General features: G+C 37.0%; 1 protein-coding gene across 1 annotated transcript in view; it reads left to right on the top strand.

The window, feature by feature from the left end:
* Positions 1–18,372, top strand: part of NBAS (NBAS subunit of NRZ tethering complex) — a 161,769-nt gene that overhangs the window by 94,054 nt on the left and 49,343 nt on the right. Inside the window, exons 41-44 of the mRNA XM_015621281.1 lie at positions 3,819–4,048; positions 7,035–7,145; positions 10,073–10,323; positions 12,356–12,690. Of these exons, the coding sequence (XP_015476767.1) occupies positions 3,819–4,048; positions 7,035–7,145; positions 10,073–10,323; positions 12,356–12,690 (927 nt within the window). The remainder of the gene's footprint in view (positions 1–3,818; positions 4,049–7,034; positions 7,146–10,072; positions 10,324–12,355; positions 12,691–18,372) is intronic.

Below are 18,372 nucleotides of genomic sequence, written 5' to 3'. Positions count from 1 at the left end.
TGTTACAGGGATCTGGGCACAAGGGAACATGTCCTCTGCCTCCCTCTTTGGATTTCTGTGGCTGACCACAGTGTCAGCTTTTGACCATTGCCAAATGACTGCAGTCCAAAAGGTGATGGAAGTGCTTTGCAACCTCAGTCCAGAAAGGTCCAGAGTCACTTTTGTCTTTGAGCTGATTATGAACAGATTGGCCTCTGCTGATCGAAACAGTTTTTCTGCTCAGTTTTTCTGCTTATTTCTGTATTGCAGGCTGTAGATTATTTACATTAAAAACAGAATCAAAAGAATAATATGTTTTCAAGAACAATTGGATGGATTCTTGGTCTTAAAAGAAGTAAGCAAGCCAAACAGCCTTACAGTGATCTAATACTACGTCAGTGATAAAGTATTCACAGTAGAATGTTTTATTTTATATTTTTTTTATTTTATTACTCTTTTCTTATTAGTATTGCCATAGTTGTAAAATTATTGCCACTTCCTGAGCAGGAGAGGAACAGCATTACAGCTTACACATTTTTTTGTTTTGTTTATTTGTTTCTGATGTGTAGACTATAAATGACTGAATTAAGTCTTAAATAAATTGGAAGAGGAAAAAGACATACCAACTTGCCAGGAAAAAAGCCCCAAAAATTGAAGATTAATTCAGGAATAAGAATGAAGGCATTCCAAAATCAAAATCTCCTATTTACTCTTAAAACCAGTGTTGCCTTTATACTATTACAGTGGCACATACATTGAAGGGCTTCACCGATGTCACTTCCAGAGGGTGGTCAAAAAAGAACTGCTTTAAAACATTTATTCAGATGGACCCTGAATTCCTGCTGGGGCTTATTGGTAATGACCACTGGGGCAACAGGGGTGGAAACCTGACCTGTGCTGAGTAAATCACATCTAATAGCATGAAATTACATTAATGTTATGCTAAAGTGATGTGTGCTCTTTCTTTTCCCTCCATTTTGTTTTTTTCTTAATTCCTGAGTAAGGTCTGTGTCCACACAAATATTAGCCCAAGTAAAATGCATTGGCAGGGGGTTCCTGAGGGATTTCCCCTGGAAGTGCTGAGGAGGCTTCTGAGTTAAGGGTGCAATATATTTGGGTCAGCTCTGGTGGCTTCTCTTGAAACTTACCATATGTTAACAGTGTATACACATAAAATAACCTTCCTGCATGATTACCAGAGAGAAAGATCTTTTTCAAACATCTGTCTAGAAGTACTGGAGAAGATAATCTGGTAAATCGGGGAGTTGGACACCTAAGCACAATTTTTAACTGGCCAAAGGACTCAAAAACCAACGGAGAACTGTGTAGCAGCTGTTGGGGGGTGTTGGTATGGTTTTTGACAGGTGATGTTAGAAAGGGAACAAGTTGAATATGGCATCTTATTGGTCTTACTTGTCAAAATTAATTTGTATTCACACAAATTGCTGTCTGATACAATTTGAAGAAAGTCCAAGAATTTATAAACTCCGTGAATGCTGCAGTAAGATTCAGACATTGCTGATTTTGCTGATTTTCTTCATGGCCAGGTACTGTTACTAGCTAGTTGTTATGTTTTTTTCAGTTTAAATTTGTTAAAACATTTTTTGAAAGCTGACGATACAGCTGTAGTGACTTCTCTCACTGTTCATTAGAACAAACATGTCTAATTGATTAGGTATCTAATGGATATAGAAATAATTTTGGTTTTCTTCTAAAATATATGTATTAATAAAATGTAGAGATGTAAAAAAACTAATACTTAAAATGATGAAATACAAGTTCTCTGCATCTTGATACCAAACAGAAGACTGTCAAGAGTTCTCTAAACTAATTTTGGATTCATATGCTGCAATAGTTTGGGCTGTAGGTTTTTTTAAGAGGTAAGAGGATATCACTTGATTGAAAGATTTCTGGTGGTGAAGAAAATAAGACAATCTCTGGCAACTACTTTCAGTAAAAAAAACTTCAGTTGCATTTTCTTAATTTAAATGTATAATTTTTATCTTCTAGATTGAAGAGTTTGCATTTTATTTTGCCGTTTATATGTGTGGGTATATATCCATGGGTATTCACATAGCATTGGATTCTTTTATTCTAAACTTGACACTGGTAAGACCAATAGACCCCAAGACATTATTTCCAAATAAAGTCCTTGGGACCATAAACAGGTAGCATGGAAGCTTACACACAGGTGCTTTTACAGAAATATAACAAATGAGGCCTTAATGGAGAGAGGGGAAATCTAACAAAAGAGAGCAAATTTACTCCTATAGGTTGTCAAAGGAACCTGCCTTTCTCAGTGGACTGGAGGTTTTAGGCAGTTATGTTAAACGTTTCATTCTCTTGCTCTGACTTTCCCTGTCTCCATGCTCTGTTTTCTAGTGGATCACATAGAATGAGATACCAGGGTACATAATAAGCTGTGGATGGGTTTCCAGCTGATATAATTGTGTTGTAGAGGCACTGCTCTGCTTGCCTGTCTCTTTTTGTGAGGTTTTATTATTCTAGTACCAATCTCCTAAGCAGCCTTGAAAGAAATACTGCTGTTGTTTATAAAACCAATGAGTTTGCAGTGTTTGGAGGGCTTCAGAAGTGTATTGTGGAGTGGAAAAAGGATGCCCTGTAGCATTTAATGTGACTTGGTGAGCAGCCTGTCAATTAAGAGTTGAAAAAAAATCAATTTAGAATGACCAGCAAGTCACGGAGAAAAATACAGCACGCCTCAAGGTTTAAACTCTTGGTGCATGTTTTATCCAGCTGTGTGCTCTAGTCAATCTTCACAAGTTTATCTTCTAATGTAGCAGAATAATCCTGTAGTAGAAAACCAAAGTATATTGCTCTGGTACACTCAGGATTTCTGAGAACACAGCAGTTACAACAGCTGTTTCTCTTAGGAAATATTTCAACTACACTGGAATCCCAAGGTATTTTTTGGTAGCTCTTTTGGAAGTATTCTTTCCTCAGTGGATGCCACACAGAAGTCACAGTGCTTCTATTTGGCACTGAGCTGCTGGTGCCCTCATTTTTATTGGAAGAGAGAAATCAAAGTATTGAGTAAGCCAGGAGTTTACGTATTACACAGAGCTCTGTTCAAGTGGATGTGCCTAGGCATAGCCACTGTCCAGATCTCAAAATGATTTGGAACACTCCACAGTATATGCATTCATTTTTCATGCTTTGTGTTCTAAATTGTAGCTTTGCTATGAGGGTTTTTGACTACAGAAGTTAATTGTTTATAATTGATACACTTGGTGTGTAATTTCTAACACAGAAAAGTAAGTCTTATTTGTGATTAATGTAGTTTGGAAACTAAGGTTGCTGTGGTCCATAGATGAGCATTATTTAATTCTTTGAAGCTTCAAGGTGTAGGCAATGCATCATGCAATTTGTGGATCCTGCAGTACCTCTTCAGAAGTGCTCAACCCCTAATAGCTATTCCTCTTTTCAGTTCTGTGTAATAGATGGGTATCAGAAATTCAGTAACTTTTCTTAGACTTCAGTGTTTGACCAGTCATTTGACTAGTTCAGTGTAAAGAAAATGAGGAATTCAGAAAGAAATAAATTCAGTCACAGTGAAACACTTTTTACTATTAATTTGGTAAGTTTGGTTGTATTTTTTAATACTTGTATCATATGGAGTAGTCTAAAACATTCCGCAGAGATAATATCAGAGCAAATAGGCCTTACAGAAAATTTTAAATTCTATTTACTTAAAATTTCTCAGAAATGGAAACAAATCTCCTAGTTCCAAACACAGGGATCAGTTATATATTGATAATTTTTTGTTCAGCATTAACAGGGATTTGTTTTTTTTATTTTGTTGTCAATTATTTTTGCAGGCTGATCCAAAAGAGCTGATTCAGATGGTCACAAAGCATGTTACTCAGTATGCCCATGCAGACTGGCCTGAAGAAATCACCACTTTGATAAATCTGCTGCATTACTACAATGAAAGACTGCTTGACTTCACTCAAGCTCAGACTCTGCAAGGACTTGGTAAAGGAGTGGATGTGCAGAGATTTACAGCTGATGCACAGTACAAGAGAGAAACAATACTAGGATTGGCAGAGTAAGTAATGTCTCTTAGGTTTGTTTTCTCTATTTTAGAATGGAATAGCTTTAAGCTTTAAATTAGGAGAGTAAATTGAAAGTACTGCTGACCTTTAGAGAGCTAATTTACTTGCTTTGGAGATTTACACTGTAATGCTACTACAGTTGGAGCTTTTTCTATGTAACTGCTCTACTTAAATGAAATGTTGCTCAAATAAATGTATTTATAATTGGATCTATAATTCTTCATTTACTAACTGCCAATATTAAAGTTAATAAGGGATTAATGAAAGCAGAGCATAGGTGAAGGTTTGTCTCTTTCATCTCCTGTAAATCTGTCCTAGCAATCTATTAGGGTATGCCCATGCATCAAAGTTTGGAATGAACTATAGTTTAAAAAAAAAGAAAAGTTATTAAACTCTATGTTATTCTTAATAATTTAGTTAGAACTACTGTATATCACTATATTTTTTTTTCTTGTAGTCATTTGGAAGTACTTCACTCCATATGTTCTGATATTTAGCATGCTTTTATCTCACCTTTCAGAAATCCAGAATAGAAAAATAGAAAGATATAGGATAGTACTTTTAATTTAAAAAAAACCCCACTCTAGTTAATATCTGCATGCAGGTACTTCAAGCTGTGAGCAAGTTGTGACTTATGTTTTAGGGACAGTCACAGCTGAATAGTTGACAGACTGTCAAAGGAAGAGTTCTCTGCCATAAGAAGCTTTAAATATAATCTCAGATTTTAAACTGATGTTTTCATAAAGCTTTTGAAGAGCATATTTAAATATTTTCAGTTTTCCATGTGTGTGGAAACTCATAGCTACAGTTCCAATAGAAATTTGTTACTAAACGGAATTGCTATACTGGAGTAGTTGTATAAAGTCAGGTTTTGAACACTAAGCTGATGCTTTACATCTGTGAAATCTGTACCTGCACAGATTTTTTCACTGGATTCATAAAAATGGCTTGTAATCATCTGTTAATGTTTCCATTAGAATTACCTGCTTCATATATATTGTTATTAAGCACATATATCTAGTGTGTCACTAGGTTACATCTCAATGACTACCTACAATACAAGCAGTCTTCTGTTATTACAGATACTTACTTTGATTATAGCAGGGTTAGTTATGTTGTCACCCAAGAGTTCATAGATACTGTCTCTTGTAAAATAAAGTAAATATGAGGAGAAAGTTCCTTACAATAAGTAGAGGTAGAAACATAATATGAAAGGGTTAGAAGAAGTGTGTGAATGAGAGTGGCACTTCCATATTGGGCAGTTGCAAAGATCCAGTTAATTACTTGTTCAGCTTGCAATTTCTTGCTTTAATCTTCTCAGTGGAGTCTTAATCTGCATTTTCTAATGAAAAAGATGCACAAATTCAATGTAGTTGTGTAGTATATTTGTTCTTATGTTTTAATTAAGTGCCTCATGTTTTTTAATCTTTTATGAAGTGCTGTTTGAAGGAACAACACCTGGAAAAGATTGCATCTTATTTACAAAACAGCTTTGTACTAGAAGGAGCAATTTGCTAAAACTACCTAACCAGTAGTTGTCTGTTCTTACCTTCTGTATTTGGTATATATCTTTGGGGGCTGTTGTTTATTGGGTTTGCACCAGTCTTGGTGAAACAACACCAAAATCCATTCAAAGTGTGCCTCTGCTGGAGCCTTCAGTGAGGATTCCTTTGGGCTCACAGTGACATGCAGTCAGGGCTGGGCAAGAAAAGGGGTGTGTAAAAGTAAATTAAAAGATTCTTTGCAAGGTAATGGACTTTTTTTTTCCCCAGCTTTTCATTGTGCAACAGCTGCTTATTTTTGTTGTTATCTTGACAATGAATAAATTGATTGTACTGTTCTTCATTTATATGGTATCATTTCCTTAAACCACCATTGCCTTAGGCTGCTGCTGCCTGCCACTCTTAGACAGGAAGGGAGGATTGTGGAATAGCTTCTAAAGTTCCAGGAGGAATGGATCCCACTGGTTCCAGGAGCCACTCCTTTTTTGTATGATTGACTGGATTATTTTGCAACTAAAGCATTCATACCATCTTCCTCTTTCACTCAATCATAGAATGGCTGAGCTTGGAAGGGGCCTCTGGAGATCATCTTGCCCAACCTCCCTGCTCAGGCAGATCCACTCAAGTATTCACATTAAATACATTTGAAACTTGTTCATGATAGGCCTGTTAGGAAATAATTTCACTTAGATTGTGTTTTGTTTGGAATTATCCTGAATAGAAAAGATGCAACCCAAGCAAAGTAAAACTAAAAATCCCAGCATTTGCCTTAATAGTATTGCTTCTATGCCAGCCTAGGAACCAGCTGTCTCTATTTGAACCATACTAGGCTGGATTAGTAAAGATTAGTATGACATTAACTATAGCCTTTCATATATTACCATATTCTCTATCTATTGTTGTGTCAAACGGATTAGGCACTAACAGAAAAGCAGTTTTAAATATCTTAGGACAGAGTGAGCTGAACATCTACACACCTTTTAGTGTACAAATACTAGGAGTGTTTCTGTCTGTGAATTACTAGGAAGAGCTTTTGAGGATTTATACACCAGTTGTGCTAAAACAATGTAGGTGCTGCAGCTAAATCAAATAAATGCTAACGGTGTCAAGTTACATACTTCATCACTTTGTAATTTAAATTAAATTAAAGCTGAGGTTTTTGCCTTTTGCACAGGGTTGAGTAGAAGTTGCCATTGAGAACCAGTGTTTGTGGAGTAGGTTCCTATCTTGGAAATAACTCTGTAGTTATATTCTTGTATTTTTTTTTTTCCCAAATGGAGCACCAAGTATAAGTAAATGCAGGAAGACACACTTAATGTGTTTTTATTTTAAAATTTTTGCTGTGTTCTTTTTTTATGAAAAAAAAACAATAAAAACAAATAATTAGTTTTCTAATGTAAGGTTTTTTTTTCATGTTATGTCTCATAGAGCTTAACATAACTTTTCCTTATTTTCTCTCATGTCTGTCCTCTACCAGGACACTTGAAGAAAATGTCTATAAAATTGCTGTTTCTTTGGCTCAGCGATACAGTGTTCCACTTTGGGAAGTTTACATGACCCATCTGGAATTTTTATTCACTGACAGTGGGTAAGTTTTCTCCTCTGCAAATGCACATACAATTCTGTTACATAGAAATAAATGGTAATTTATGACAGAATTGCATTATATTAGGGGTGGAGTTTGGGTTGTGTGTTCCTTTGTCTTGTGTTGGGATAGTATGGGAATTTTTGTCTTTTCCACGTAATGCTTCTGCAGTCAGCCTTGAAAACTGGTGTTGCAGCCAAGGTTACAAGTCCGTATATGTCTTACTGTTCTTCAGAGTATTCCAGGACTTTTGTTTCAGTGTTCAGATTTCCACAACTTTGAAAGTTTAGTTCTCTCTTCCAGTACCAACTTATCCTGTAGTTACTCTTACAGTCCCTGTAATATATCCTGAAATCTGATAGTTTCTCAATCTTTTTGCTTTTTGCTCTTTATAGATATCCTACATAATAGAGGAAATAAATACATTTGAGCTCCCTATTCATATCACACATCTCTTCATTTCAGTTTCAGTTTTTGATAGAAGCACACTCCTTCTGTTAACTATGTTTTACTGAAACTGTTCTAGCCTACAAGATTATAGCCAACCAAACCTGGAGCTGCTGTGGTATAAGGGAAGGGGTGCTTGTAGTCTCTATTCCAAGGTGGCTTCAGGGCCTTTATTTTTTAGTTAATTTATTTTAACTTCTTACATCATGTCAGGCAATTTTTTCCTACTGAAAGAAGAATAAACCCATTTGATGGAAGACCAAGCTACTTGCCTGAATAGCACGTGCAGATGACAGTGATGTAGAACTCCCTGTGTAATGCAGCAGCTCTTACCTACTGTTCTGACAGACATGATCAAACTAATTTGGTTTGTTTCAAGTGTTAAATTCTTAAACCACCTTTAGCTTGCAGCAGTGTTTATACCTCTCTTAACATTAACTATTAATTAAAAAGCATTAAAACATTGTATAAAATATGAGGGATAAAAAACAAAGCCTGGTGAATTGTCTGGAGAAGATGAAGTAATGTTCTGAGGTTTTCTTCACTTACTCCAGAAAACAGAAGTCATACCCTCTAAATTTTGATGCTGGTAAATTATTTACTGCTTTAAACAAAACAGTCAGGATATAAATGTGGCAGCACTGGGGTGAAAGAGTCAGCTGTCTTCTCTGTGACTAGGATATTATCTAAGGTGTTTTGAAACAGTTTTCAATCGTTTTCTTTGTTCTTGTCCTCCTTGAGTTAGTATTCATAGAATTCTAAAATCACAGAAGTACAGAGTAACCATATTTTCCCTAGTTAAAATCAAAAGAAGTTTTAAAAGTTGATGTATAATAGCATAATATGCTGCTGAGCATGTTTTCATTGTATTGTAATCTCATTTTAAAAATGATTGACAGCAAATGATCATTACAGTATATTTGAGTCTTGGGATTATGGCATTAATAATACATGTTTCATTATGCATTCGTTCTGAACTGAAATGAAGTTTATTCTAAGACTTAATCTCTTTAACCAAATATGCAGTATTTCTATAAGCCACATTACATAGGGAGAAGCTCAGAAGAGCTTCAGTTTGTATTAACATAGTTTGTATTAACTATTTCTTTGATTACTGATGACAAAGAATTATGACTTTTTTGTGGAATATGAGTCTGAAAATTGTTCAGAATGGCATTTTATAAAAATTAAATGGAAATTCAGTTACTTCTTTTGAGGAATCAGATCACATTTGATTATCAAAGCTCTATAAAATGCAACTTACTATATCAGCAACGTGAAATTTTGTTTGTCTATCACAGAACCTCTTGTTCTGGAACAACTGGAACACCATAAACTCTTCCTATCCATAATCAGCCCTGCCCTAAAAACACACTGCAAACATCTGCCAATCTTGTTCATACAATTTAATAATATAATTTAATTTAATTAAGGTTGTGTTTGTGGTATTTGCTGTAACAAAATAATCTTAAAAAATAAACTGAGACATTTTACTTGGATGTTAAAGAGAAACAGTATATATATTTGGGGAGGGAAATGATGAAATTCTAATTTAATCAGTTTTAAAGGTAAAGGAGAATCAAATGGTATTAGAAGACATCAGATTTCCAAATGAAATGTACTATCTAATGTGCCATATGATTGAACTCTGGGGGGGACTTGAGGTAGGAATCGTCTGTAGGTTACTTCCTTCCTCAGATTTAGGTAAAACTTTCAGTTGAGAAAGATATAAACTTAAGATGGTATGTACTCATTTTTCTCCCAGCTAAGGGAAAAAGGAGTGATTATCTTTTCTGTAGTCAGCTGGAGGTGTCTGAATTCATGCTGTGAAAGAGCTAATGTATTCTTTTCTAAAGATTCAGGAAAGAATTTCCTGAAGCAGTGAGACTGACTGAGGTCAACCCAAGGCTTACTGATATTTTCATAAGCTTTCATGGATGACAGTTTGAGAAACAACTTGTTAAACTGTCAAAGTCTTGGTAAACTTTCCTAAATGTGAATATTAGTGCCAAATAGATTAATTGCTGGGCAAGAACCAATTTTCAGTGATAATATCTCTCAAGGTGTGCACAGGTACTCATCAGCTACAGAAACAGAATATAATGGATTGGGAAAGCTTCTAACTGGGCAGTAGGATCTTCGAGCAGGATTCAGCCACAAGTGGTTGGTTCTTTTGTTTAATAAAGTCTTCCTTTACACTGGATGTATTTTTCCTTTTAGATATAGCTATACTCACAGATATAAAATTCTGCTTTGAATTCCACTTCAGTATTCATAGTCCTTAATCTGCATGTCCAAGCTAACAGGTAACTGGACTGGGAAATAAAAGAGTTGCTTAGCTTTTGTTTATAGAGCGTACAGTTATCTAAATGTTTGTGAGACCCTAAAGAGAGGAAAGGATTGTCCTGTCTCCCAGGTGTACAGTTGCATGAGTCTTTCATGGCACGTCCAGGCCTTTAAGCAAAAGTTATTTCTAAACACAGGTTATCAACACTGGAAATTGAAGAAAGAGCACAAAGTCTTGGTCTATTTGAGGTTTTGAAAACCAGCCCTGAAACCTTTCATGAACACATGGCTAAATATGTTTACCCAAGTATTGAAGGCCAAGATCACCAGCGTTTGCTTTACTATTTTACGCTCCTGGAAAACTGTGGCTGCTCAGAAGTTGTGAACCACACTCTTAAACCTGAAACTCACATCCGACTCCTGAAAAAATTCAAAGCAGTTGCACCAGGTAGGAGAGTACCTTTTTGTTTTCTTTATAACTGTATTTATTTTTTTGTTATGTAAGTATTGGCATGATTATACTTAGCTAGTTTGTTTTCAAGGTAATAGCTTTTTTCTGTGAGCAAAGGAGATGAATAAAATTAATATAGACATAAGTTTCTTCTCTTTGTTTTACTGGAAATTTATTTGATCACAGCAAGAAAAAACTAGTTAAGAACAGGTTTCTGTCAGTGATGCAAGTAAAATTATTGGCGATATTTCATAATGAAATTTTTAATGAAAAATAGCAAGTTCCTAGAGTATCATTTCTAACACTACAAGTTTAACATGAATATTCTCAAAGGACTTCAGAAAGTTTACCTTTCAAGAGTCTGAATTACAGAACATATTAGGGACTTTGTGCATTTTGTGTTTGTTCATCTGAAAGAGGATAATTCTTTGTTACATTTTCCACTTGCTGATGCCTTCTGCTTCCCCAGAATTACAGCACTGTCTGTAGCCCTACATTTTGAGAAAATTACTGTAAAATACACTGCTGCTAAAGACTCTGAAGTTTTGACTACTACTTTCAATTTGCTTGTTAGTTGGGTACTGTCTTGAATTTTCATGACATAACTCCAAATCCAGTTTCACAATGAAAAATACACACTGTATGTCATTACCTCCTGTGAGGATGAATTAATTGAGCAATATTGGAACCTAATGTGTATTGGACACTAACTGTGCTGCAGAGTTTGAAAAGATGGTGCATATGAATTCATGCATTGCAGGAAGGAAAAAGTCAATAATTTTTTTTGGAGAGAAGGGATAACCTTTAGTTCTTATTGACATTATTCAGCACTCAAGTCCTGTGATGCCTCAGGCTTTGTGATGCTTGCCCAAGAAAATTCTGCCAGGCAATTACTGTTTACCTTCGAAGCTATTAAAAAAAAAGACAAAGATGTCCAAGGACCATATATCAGACATAAATTAGTCAGTTTGTGTGGTAAAAAATTAAAATTTGTATTATACCCGCAGTCAAAATTCTCAGTGTTCAGCATAGTTTAGAGACAGGAGTTAAGGAGCAACAGCTGAGTATTTACAGAGGTTGCAGGCCCAAAGTATATGAACAAGAACATGACAATAGAAATCAGTTATCTTAGAAATTATATACAAGAAAAATATAATAGTATCATTGCTAGAAATATTTCTGTTGTTGGTAAATTAATTTGTAAGGAGGTTCTTCCTCTAGGAAGCACAGAAACATGAGTTTTGAGTAGAGAAATATTGATGTAAATGGATCTGCATGTTCTATCTCTAGCTGACCTTATTTAGTTTACTAATGGTTAGTGCCTTGCAACTTTTGCTAATTGGTAAGGACCAGTTATTACATGATCAGAATGCATAATTTAAATTAATGAAGACTTATGCCTTGACTTGCATGAGTTTTCCTACGGTTTACATTTAAGTTCTAGCATGATTCTGTATACTATATATACGTTCTCGGTTCTTTGAGAAACTGCTTTTTTGGGTTGTATCATAGAATCACAGACTGATTGAGGGTTGGAAAGGACCTTAGAGATCAGCCAGTTCCAATGTTCCATGTTCCTGCCATGGTCAGGGACACCTTCCACTAGACCAGGTTGCTTAGAGCCTCACCCAACCTGGCCTTGAGCACTTTCTGCAATGGAGCATCCACAGTGTCTCTGGGAAGCCTGTGCCAGTGCCTCACCACCCTCACAGTGAAAGATTTCTTCCATGTATCTAGTCTAAATCTAAATTAATTATCTAATCTAAATCTACCCCCTTTGAGTCTGAACCCATTCCCCCTTGTTGGAGTAATATATAATATTAAAATCTGTACCATGGACTGAGAAATTTCACGTGCACTGGGATATCAGCAAATCTACGTCTGTCAGTACATGTGTTTGTAAGAGGGTATGGGCTAGAGTCTTTTTGCTTATGCAGATGCTAGTGTATTCATTGTTTTACATGTAATTGTGGAGTGTTAGAAGATTTAATTATGAATAACTTTTACCTCTTTCTCCTTCCGTTGCTAGGTCTTAATTACAAAAAACTAACAGATGAAAATGAAAACCCTCTGGAAACACTGGAGCCCACCCTTACAAGTCAAAATATCTTATCTATTTCCAAACTGGCTCCCAAAATTCCTAAAAAAGATGGCAGCATGCTGTCACAAAGCTCTGTTTATGCTGTGTGGTTACAAAAACTTTTCTGGAATGGTGATCACCATCTCATTAAAAAAATACCAGAAACCGTGGATGAGTGGCTACATGCATATGATATGTGTTCAAAATACTTTGATAGACTTGATCCAGATGACATTGTTACTTTCATTGATGAAATTACTTTTTCTTCCAAAGCTGTCACAAAGGTAAGCAGATATTTTAAAAGAATTTTAGTCCTCAGGTGAAGCATATAGTATATGAGTTCAATACAGTATCAAGAACAAAGTCTCAGTAAATGTTACAGTTTCCATTTTGCTGTATTTAAAGATAAATATGTAAACCTACCTTGCTCTGCCTACTTTTTCTTTTTATGACTGCCACTATGAAAAGAAGGGATTTTTATTCAGTTATGGGAGTTAGATCTGTGGATATGAGAGTTTTGATAGAACCCCAAAGTCCCTGTGTGCTCATTCAGCAGAGAATAAGATACTGTGTATTTCATAGAGTGGTTTGGGTTGGAAGAGACCTTAAAAACATCTAATTGCAACCTTCCTGCCGTGGAGGGTTTGTGCATTTCTTCCATATATCTAATCTATTATAAAACTGCCCTGTTTCATTAAAGCCATTCCTCTTGTCCTATCACTACATGCCGTTTGGAAACTCTTGTGCAGCCTCCTTTAGGTGCTTGAGGGCTGGTCTAGCATCTTCCCCAGAGCCTTCTCCTTTCTGAATAACCCCAGCTCTCTGTGTGTCCTCCTAGGAAAGGTGCTCCATTCCTCTGAGCATCTTTGTGGCCTCTTCTGGGCTCAGTCAGTCTCGCTGTCCCTGTCTTTGTCATAGATGTTAAACAGTGCCAGTCACAATACCAACTTCTGAGGAGTGCCACTTGTCATTGCTCTCCATTTGGACTTAGCTCTTAATGCAACTCCTTGTATGCAGCCAACCCAGCCAATTCTTTATCCTCCAAGTGGTCTATCTGTCATATCCATCTCTCCAGTTTGTATGTCATGTGGAACAGTGTCAAATACTTTGCAGCAGTCCAGGTAGATGATGCCAGTTGCAGTTCCTCTTTCTTCATCCACCAGTTCTGTAACCCTGTCAGAGAAGTCCTCCAGATTTGTCAGGCACGATACGCCCTTAGTGAAGCCATGCTGGCTGTCACCAGCCATCTTTGGATTTTCTCTGCCATACCTTAGTTTCCAAGAGGATCTGCACCATGATCTTGCCAGGTGCCAAGGTGAAGCTAACCAGCCTACAGGTACCTAGGTCATCCTTTTTTTAGAAATGGGAGCTGTTTCCCCTTCTCCAGTCAGTGGGAATTTCACCAGATTGCCACAACTTCTCAAATGGATGGACAGTGGCCTAGCAAATTCATTTACCAGCTCCCTCAGAATCCACAGAAGTATCTCATAAGGACCCAGGACTTGTACACCTTCAGGTTCCTTAGATGGTCTTGAGCACAATCTTTTTCTGCAGGGTGATTTTCTTCACTCTGCCAGTCCCTGCATTTGCTTTCTGCAACTTGGGTAGCATGGCTGGAACACTTGCTGGTGAAGACTGATGCAGAACTGTTATTGAGTGACTGTTATTTTCTTTGTCTCAGGTAACCATGTCTGTTATTTCCTTCCAGAGAGGACTCACATTTTCCCTAGTCTTTCTTCTATCACCAGAGGCTTTTCTTTTAGTGCTTGGTGTCCCTGGCAAGATTTAGTTCTAACAGTGTTTTAGCTTTCCTAACTTGATCCCTGGCTGCTGGGACAATTCCTCTGTATGCCTCACAGGGTACCTGTCCTTGCTTCCACCCTCTGTAGGCTTTCATTTTGGTGTTTAAATTTTTTCCAAGTGCTCCTTGTGCATCTCTGCAGGCCTCCTAGAGTTTTTTTTCCTGGTGACATCTTTGTTGGGACACATTGTCCCTGCTCTTGGAGGATGCTATCCTTCAATATCAGCCAGCCTTTCTGGATCTCTCTTTGCTTTATCCCATAGTACTCTACCAGGCAAATCCCTGAAGTCCAGAGTAGTGAATTTTCTGTGCACTCTCCTCATTGCACTATTGCAGTCTTTGTGGCTGTTGCAGCCCAGGCTGCTCTTGAATATCACATTCCCCACCCCAGTCCTTCTTTGTTGATGAAAACAAGTTCCAGCACAGCACCTCTCCTAGTTGGTTCCTGTATGACTTGGAGAAGGATGTTGTCATCAATGCATTCCAGGAACTTCCTGGATTGCCTGTGTCTTGTTGGGTTGTTACTCCACTAGTTACTGGGGTGGTTGTATTTATTTACTTGTGCTCATCCTAAAATTCATTGCGCCACAAGCTTGTGTTTAGTACCAGGCTTTTGTATTCAGAGTAAGATGTTCCACAGAGAAAGTATTCTGGCCTAATGCATGTGGTTTCTAAGCATTGTAATAATGTAAATTATAAACTATTGTAATCTCCATCTGGCTGAAAACCTGGTTTTGAAATAATGCACTTTGATGTGTGTAACATATATTACCAGATGTGGAGTTTCTTTTTGCCCAGTGAAATCTACTTGCAAGGATATTTCTAGCATAAAGTTTCACCCATGCTTTCTTACATAGCTTTACTGTGACGCACAAAAAAGAAATGAGATTTCTTAGGTTTTACCTTATTAAAAGATCAAGAGATGTCTTCACTAACTTTATCTGAAATGAAAAGGCAATAAAGCATCCAGGGGTTTTTTCTATCTTTATTTTGGTTTGTGACAATTTTTCTGAGGCATTTATACACCATATTTAATGAGGTGTATTTCAGTTTGTTCCCTCTCTGAATGCTATTTTAATGTTCCCACAATATCAGGTTTACTAGAACCCATCTAACCTCTGTCTGTATCAGAATTTGGTGAAAAAAAAATGCTAGCTGGGATAATAAGAAACTTTGTCAGCACAGAATTTGTGCTGTGATCTGACTGTCATGGTAGACCAGCACATTTTATCACTATTGTGTCAGCTGTCTCTGAAGCCTTTTTAGCAGAACTACTGTCTTGACTTAGGTGTTTTGATCCCTTTTATCTCATAAAGGTACTTTTTCATGCTTACGAACAATGATTCAGACTCATCCTGAGATCTTAATTGCCAGATTTGACTCTGAACTGAGGTAGCAAGGGCATGGCTTGTCTGATGAAATACTGGCTTTAAATATAGTCGCTGCAGCTGACTACTTAATACTCTTGCTGTTAATGTTTCTTGAGCACTTCCAAGTTATTTCTCATTTTTTCCAGATGAATGGTGCAGGGAGAGAGTGGATATCCTCCACTGTGTGTCTGTTTTAGAACACATTTTTTATTTTTCTTTGTTTCTTTTCAGGCTTCTAATACATTTTCTCTACTCTCTTGAGAGTAGGGAGTAGAAATAGCATGAAAGAAACACTTAAGGCAAGATGATTGTGGTTTGTGGTCAGGCAGAATTTCGTAGTAGAGATCTGTTAGCTTTTTTGGCCAGGAAAGATGCTCAAGAGGTGCTTGAAACAGTTGGTCAAATCATCTAATGTGCCATGCACTGGGTTTGGTATTGAAACAGCTGTTTAACCAGCTTGCAACTAGTTTTGCCTCAGGATCCTGTTCAGTTCTCAAGCAGAATTGTACAATGAGAAATTATCATTATAGACCCTGGAAACTTATCTCTGAGGTCTCTTTTCTCTACCTTCCATCTGAAAATTGCTTCATACTTAAAAGCAGCCTTTTGGTTTGAACCAGTTACTTAAATTTTATGTGTTTTGAGGCTACCGTGGTCATGTGCTCACTCTCTAATTCAGTACTTTCTTCCAGCCTAGTTCTGTGGCCAAATACTTTACTGTATCAATTTCCTATTCCCACAACAGATGCATATTTAGGTATTTCATGGAAGTGTTCATACTTAGTCAAAATGCAAAAAAAAACATGGTCGTTATGAAATAATCTGTACTGTCACTGAGACAACTGTGCTTCCTCTCATGGAGGAAATTTGAGGGAGCTTACTATGAGATAGTGCAGTAGGGTTTTTAGGAGTGATGAGAGGTGAATTTTTTGTCAAAAAAACCCTCAAATGTTGCATTCTCTCTCACGTCTCTCCCACTCCTTCAAAATGTCAGAAGAGGAAGGTGGAAAGGAGAGAAGGGAGAATATTCCATAATGATAAGATGCACTCCACTGTTATTCTTGTGGAATAGTATCTCCATTGAAAAACCCCTTTTGGTCAGAAACAATGGAGAAAAGTCTTGAGTGTTAAGGGGTAATGGGACATTGATTACATAGCAGTGTAGGCTACATGAGTTCAGCTTCAGAGATAGCATTGCTGTTGTCACTCTGTGGGAACTTAGCAGACAGCAATCAGAATGTCTCCTGCTGTTCCAGTGTGTCAGTAAGGAGCTGCAGTGGTGGACCAGCAAAGCAATAGGCAGCTGCTTCTATTTGTGTGCCACTTGGATATGGAAAAAAAACTGGGAGCAGAATGTGTAATTGTGCAAAAGGGAATGAAAACACAGGGGTTTAGTGCTGGCTTCTGCAACTCCGTGTTCTTTCTGACAAAGACAGTAATGTGATGGGCTTTTACAAGGGGCCCTTTAATTCACCCGTTCCCTTCCAAAAACTCTTTTTTTAGTTTTCTTATGAATTGGGCCAGCAGTGACTGACTGAGCAGTGCTTGACTGGACAGAGGGATTGATAGAATGTCTAAATTGGAGAAATGAATGAGGAGGTTGCATTTATGAAAAGGCAGCTAACATCGTTATACTCACTATAGTTCAGGATGTGACGGTTTTAGGTACTTCTAGCTCTAAGAGGCCAGAGATTCTTTTCTCCCATGTTTCTTAAAATCAGTAGAAAGGAGTTACCATCTGGAAGATGAGATTCAGGTCCCAGGTCTTAAGGGTTCATGAAGTGGTGACATTGTGTGATAGGAACTGTGTGAGCAGAGATGCATCATAGTGGGACTTCAGTAAACCATAGAACTAAAGTAACATGGTTAATGTAGTTGAAGAAGGTCAAGATTGATGCAGTATTTTTTGTGTGTATGGTAAATGAAACAGGCAAGGACATTACTGCTTTGTCAGTGCCTTCCTCACACATTGAAGGACTGAAGTACTGATCCCTTAACCACAGAAGCTCACTGCTGCTAGCAGTTGAGAAGATTCCTGCTTCTGGTGCTTCTACTCAGATATGCTTTTAGTGCTATAACTATTTAAGTTTTTCTGACTAAATAATAAATTATTTGATCTCTGTAATGTTAAGAATAGGCTGTTTGCGTCTGTGGAACAGATTTCTTTCTAAATGGGAGATATTCCAAATATTCATTGGAATGACTGCTTATATTTTTGCACGCATTTTGAATCTGTCATCTTTTTTTCTAGCAGCTCTTTGCTTTTAAATAATACTGATGTCATAGTTTCTTAATTATAGCAATGATCATATCAACTTCTTATTGTGATGATTTCCCATTTGTTCCTGTTTCTGTGATCTTTGCAAAGCATTTAAGATAGGGGATTTTTTAAAAAAGTTGTTCATTGCTATCATTGCTAGCATTTTGGTCATTGTGCACGAGTGTTGGTTATGTCTTTGAAGAACCATCTGTTTCAGAGCTCATAGGTCATTGTCCTGATGGTTCTTTGATTAACAGTACCCTGGGAAAAAAGCTAGCAACAACAAAAACACAACTGAAAACAATCCTTTTTAATCACTGTTTTCATTATTGAACACTCACTGCAAATGGAGATTGGCACAATATATGTTGTTTAGGAAGAAAAGGCTACAGCTTTAGATAGGAAAAGCAAAATAAAAAGCAGTGGTGTCATCAGTCAAGTCTTTTGTAGAGAAAGAGAAGCTGAAAGCTTCCTTACATAGGTACTCCCAGGTACTCCCTTGCAACCTTCCATGGGCTGAGCCACATTCTTTCGG

Source organism: Parus major, chromosome 3, assembly GCF_001522545.3.
Source record: "Parus major isolate Abel chromosome 3, Parus_major1.1, whole genome shotgun sequence".
Lineage (NCBI taxonomy): Eukaryota > Metazoa > Chordata > Aves > Passeriformes > Paridae > Parus > Parus major.
Note: the sequence above shows the minus strand (reverse complement) of the source record. Positions and strands in the feature narration are given on the sequence as shown.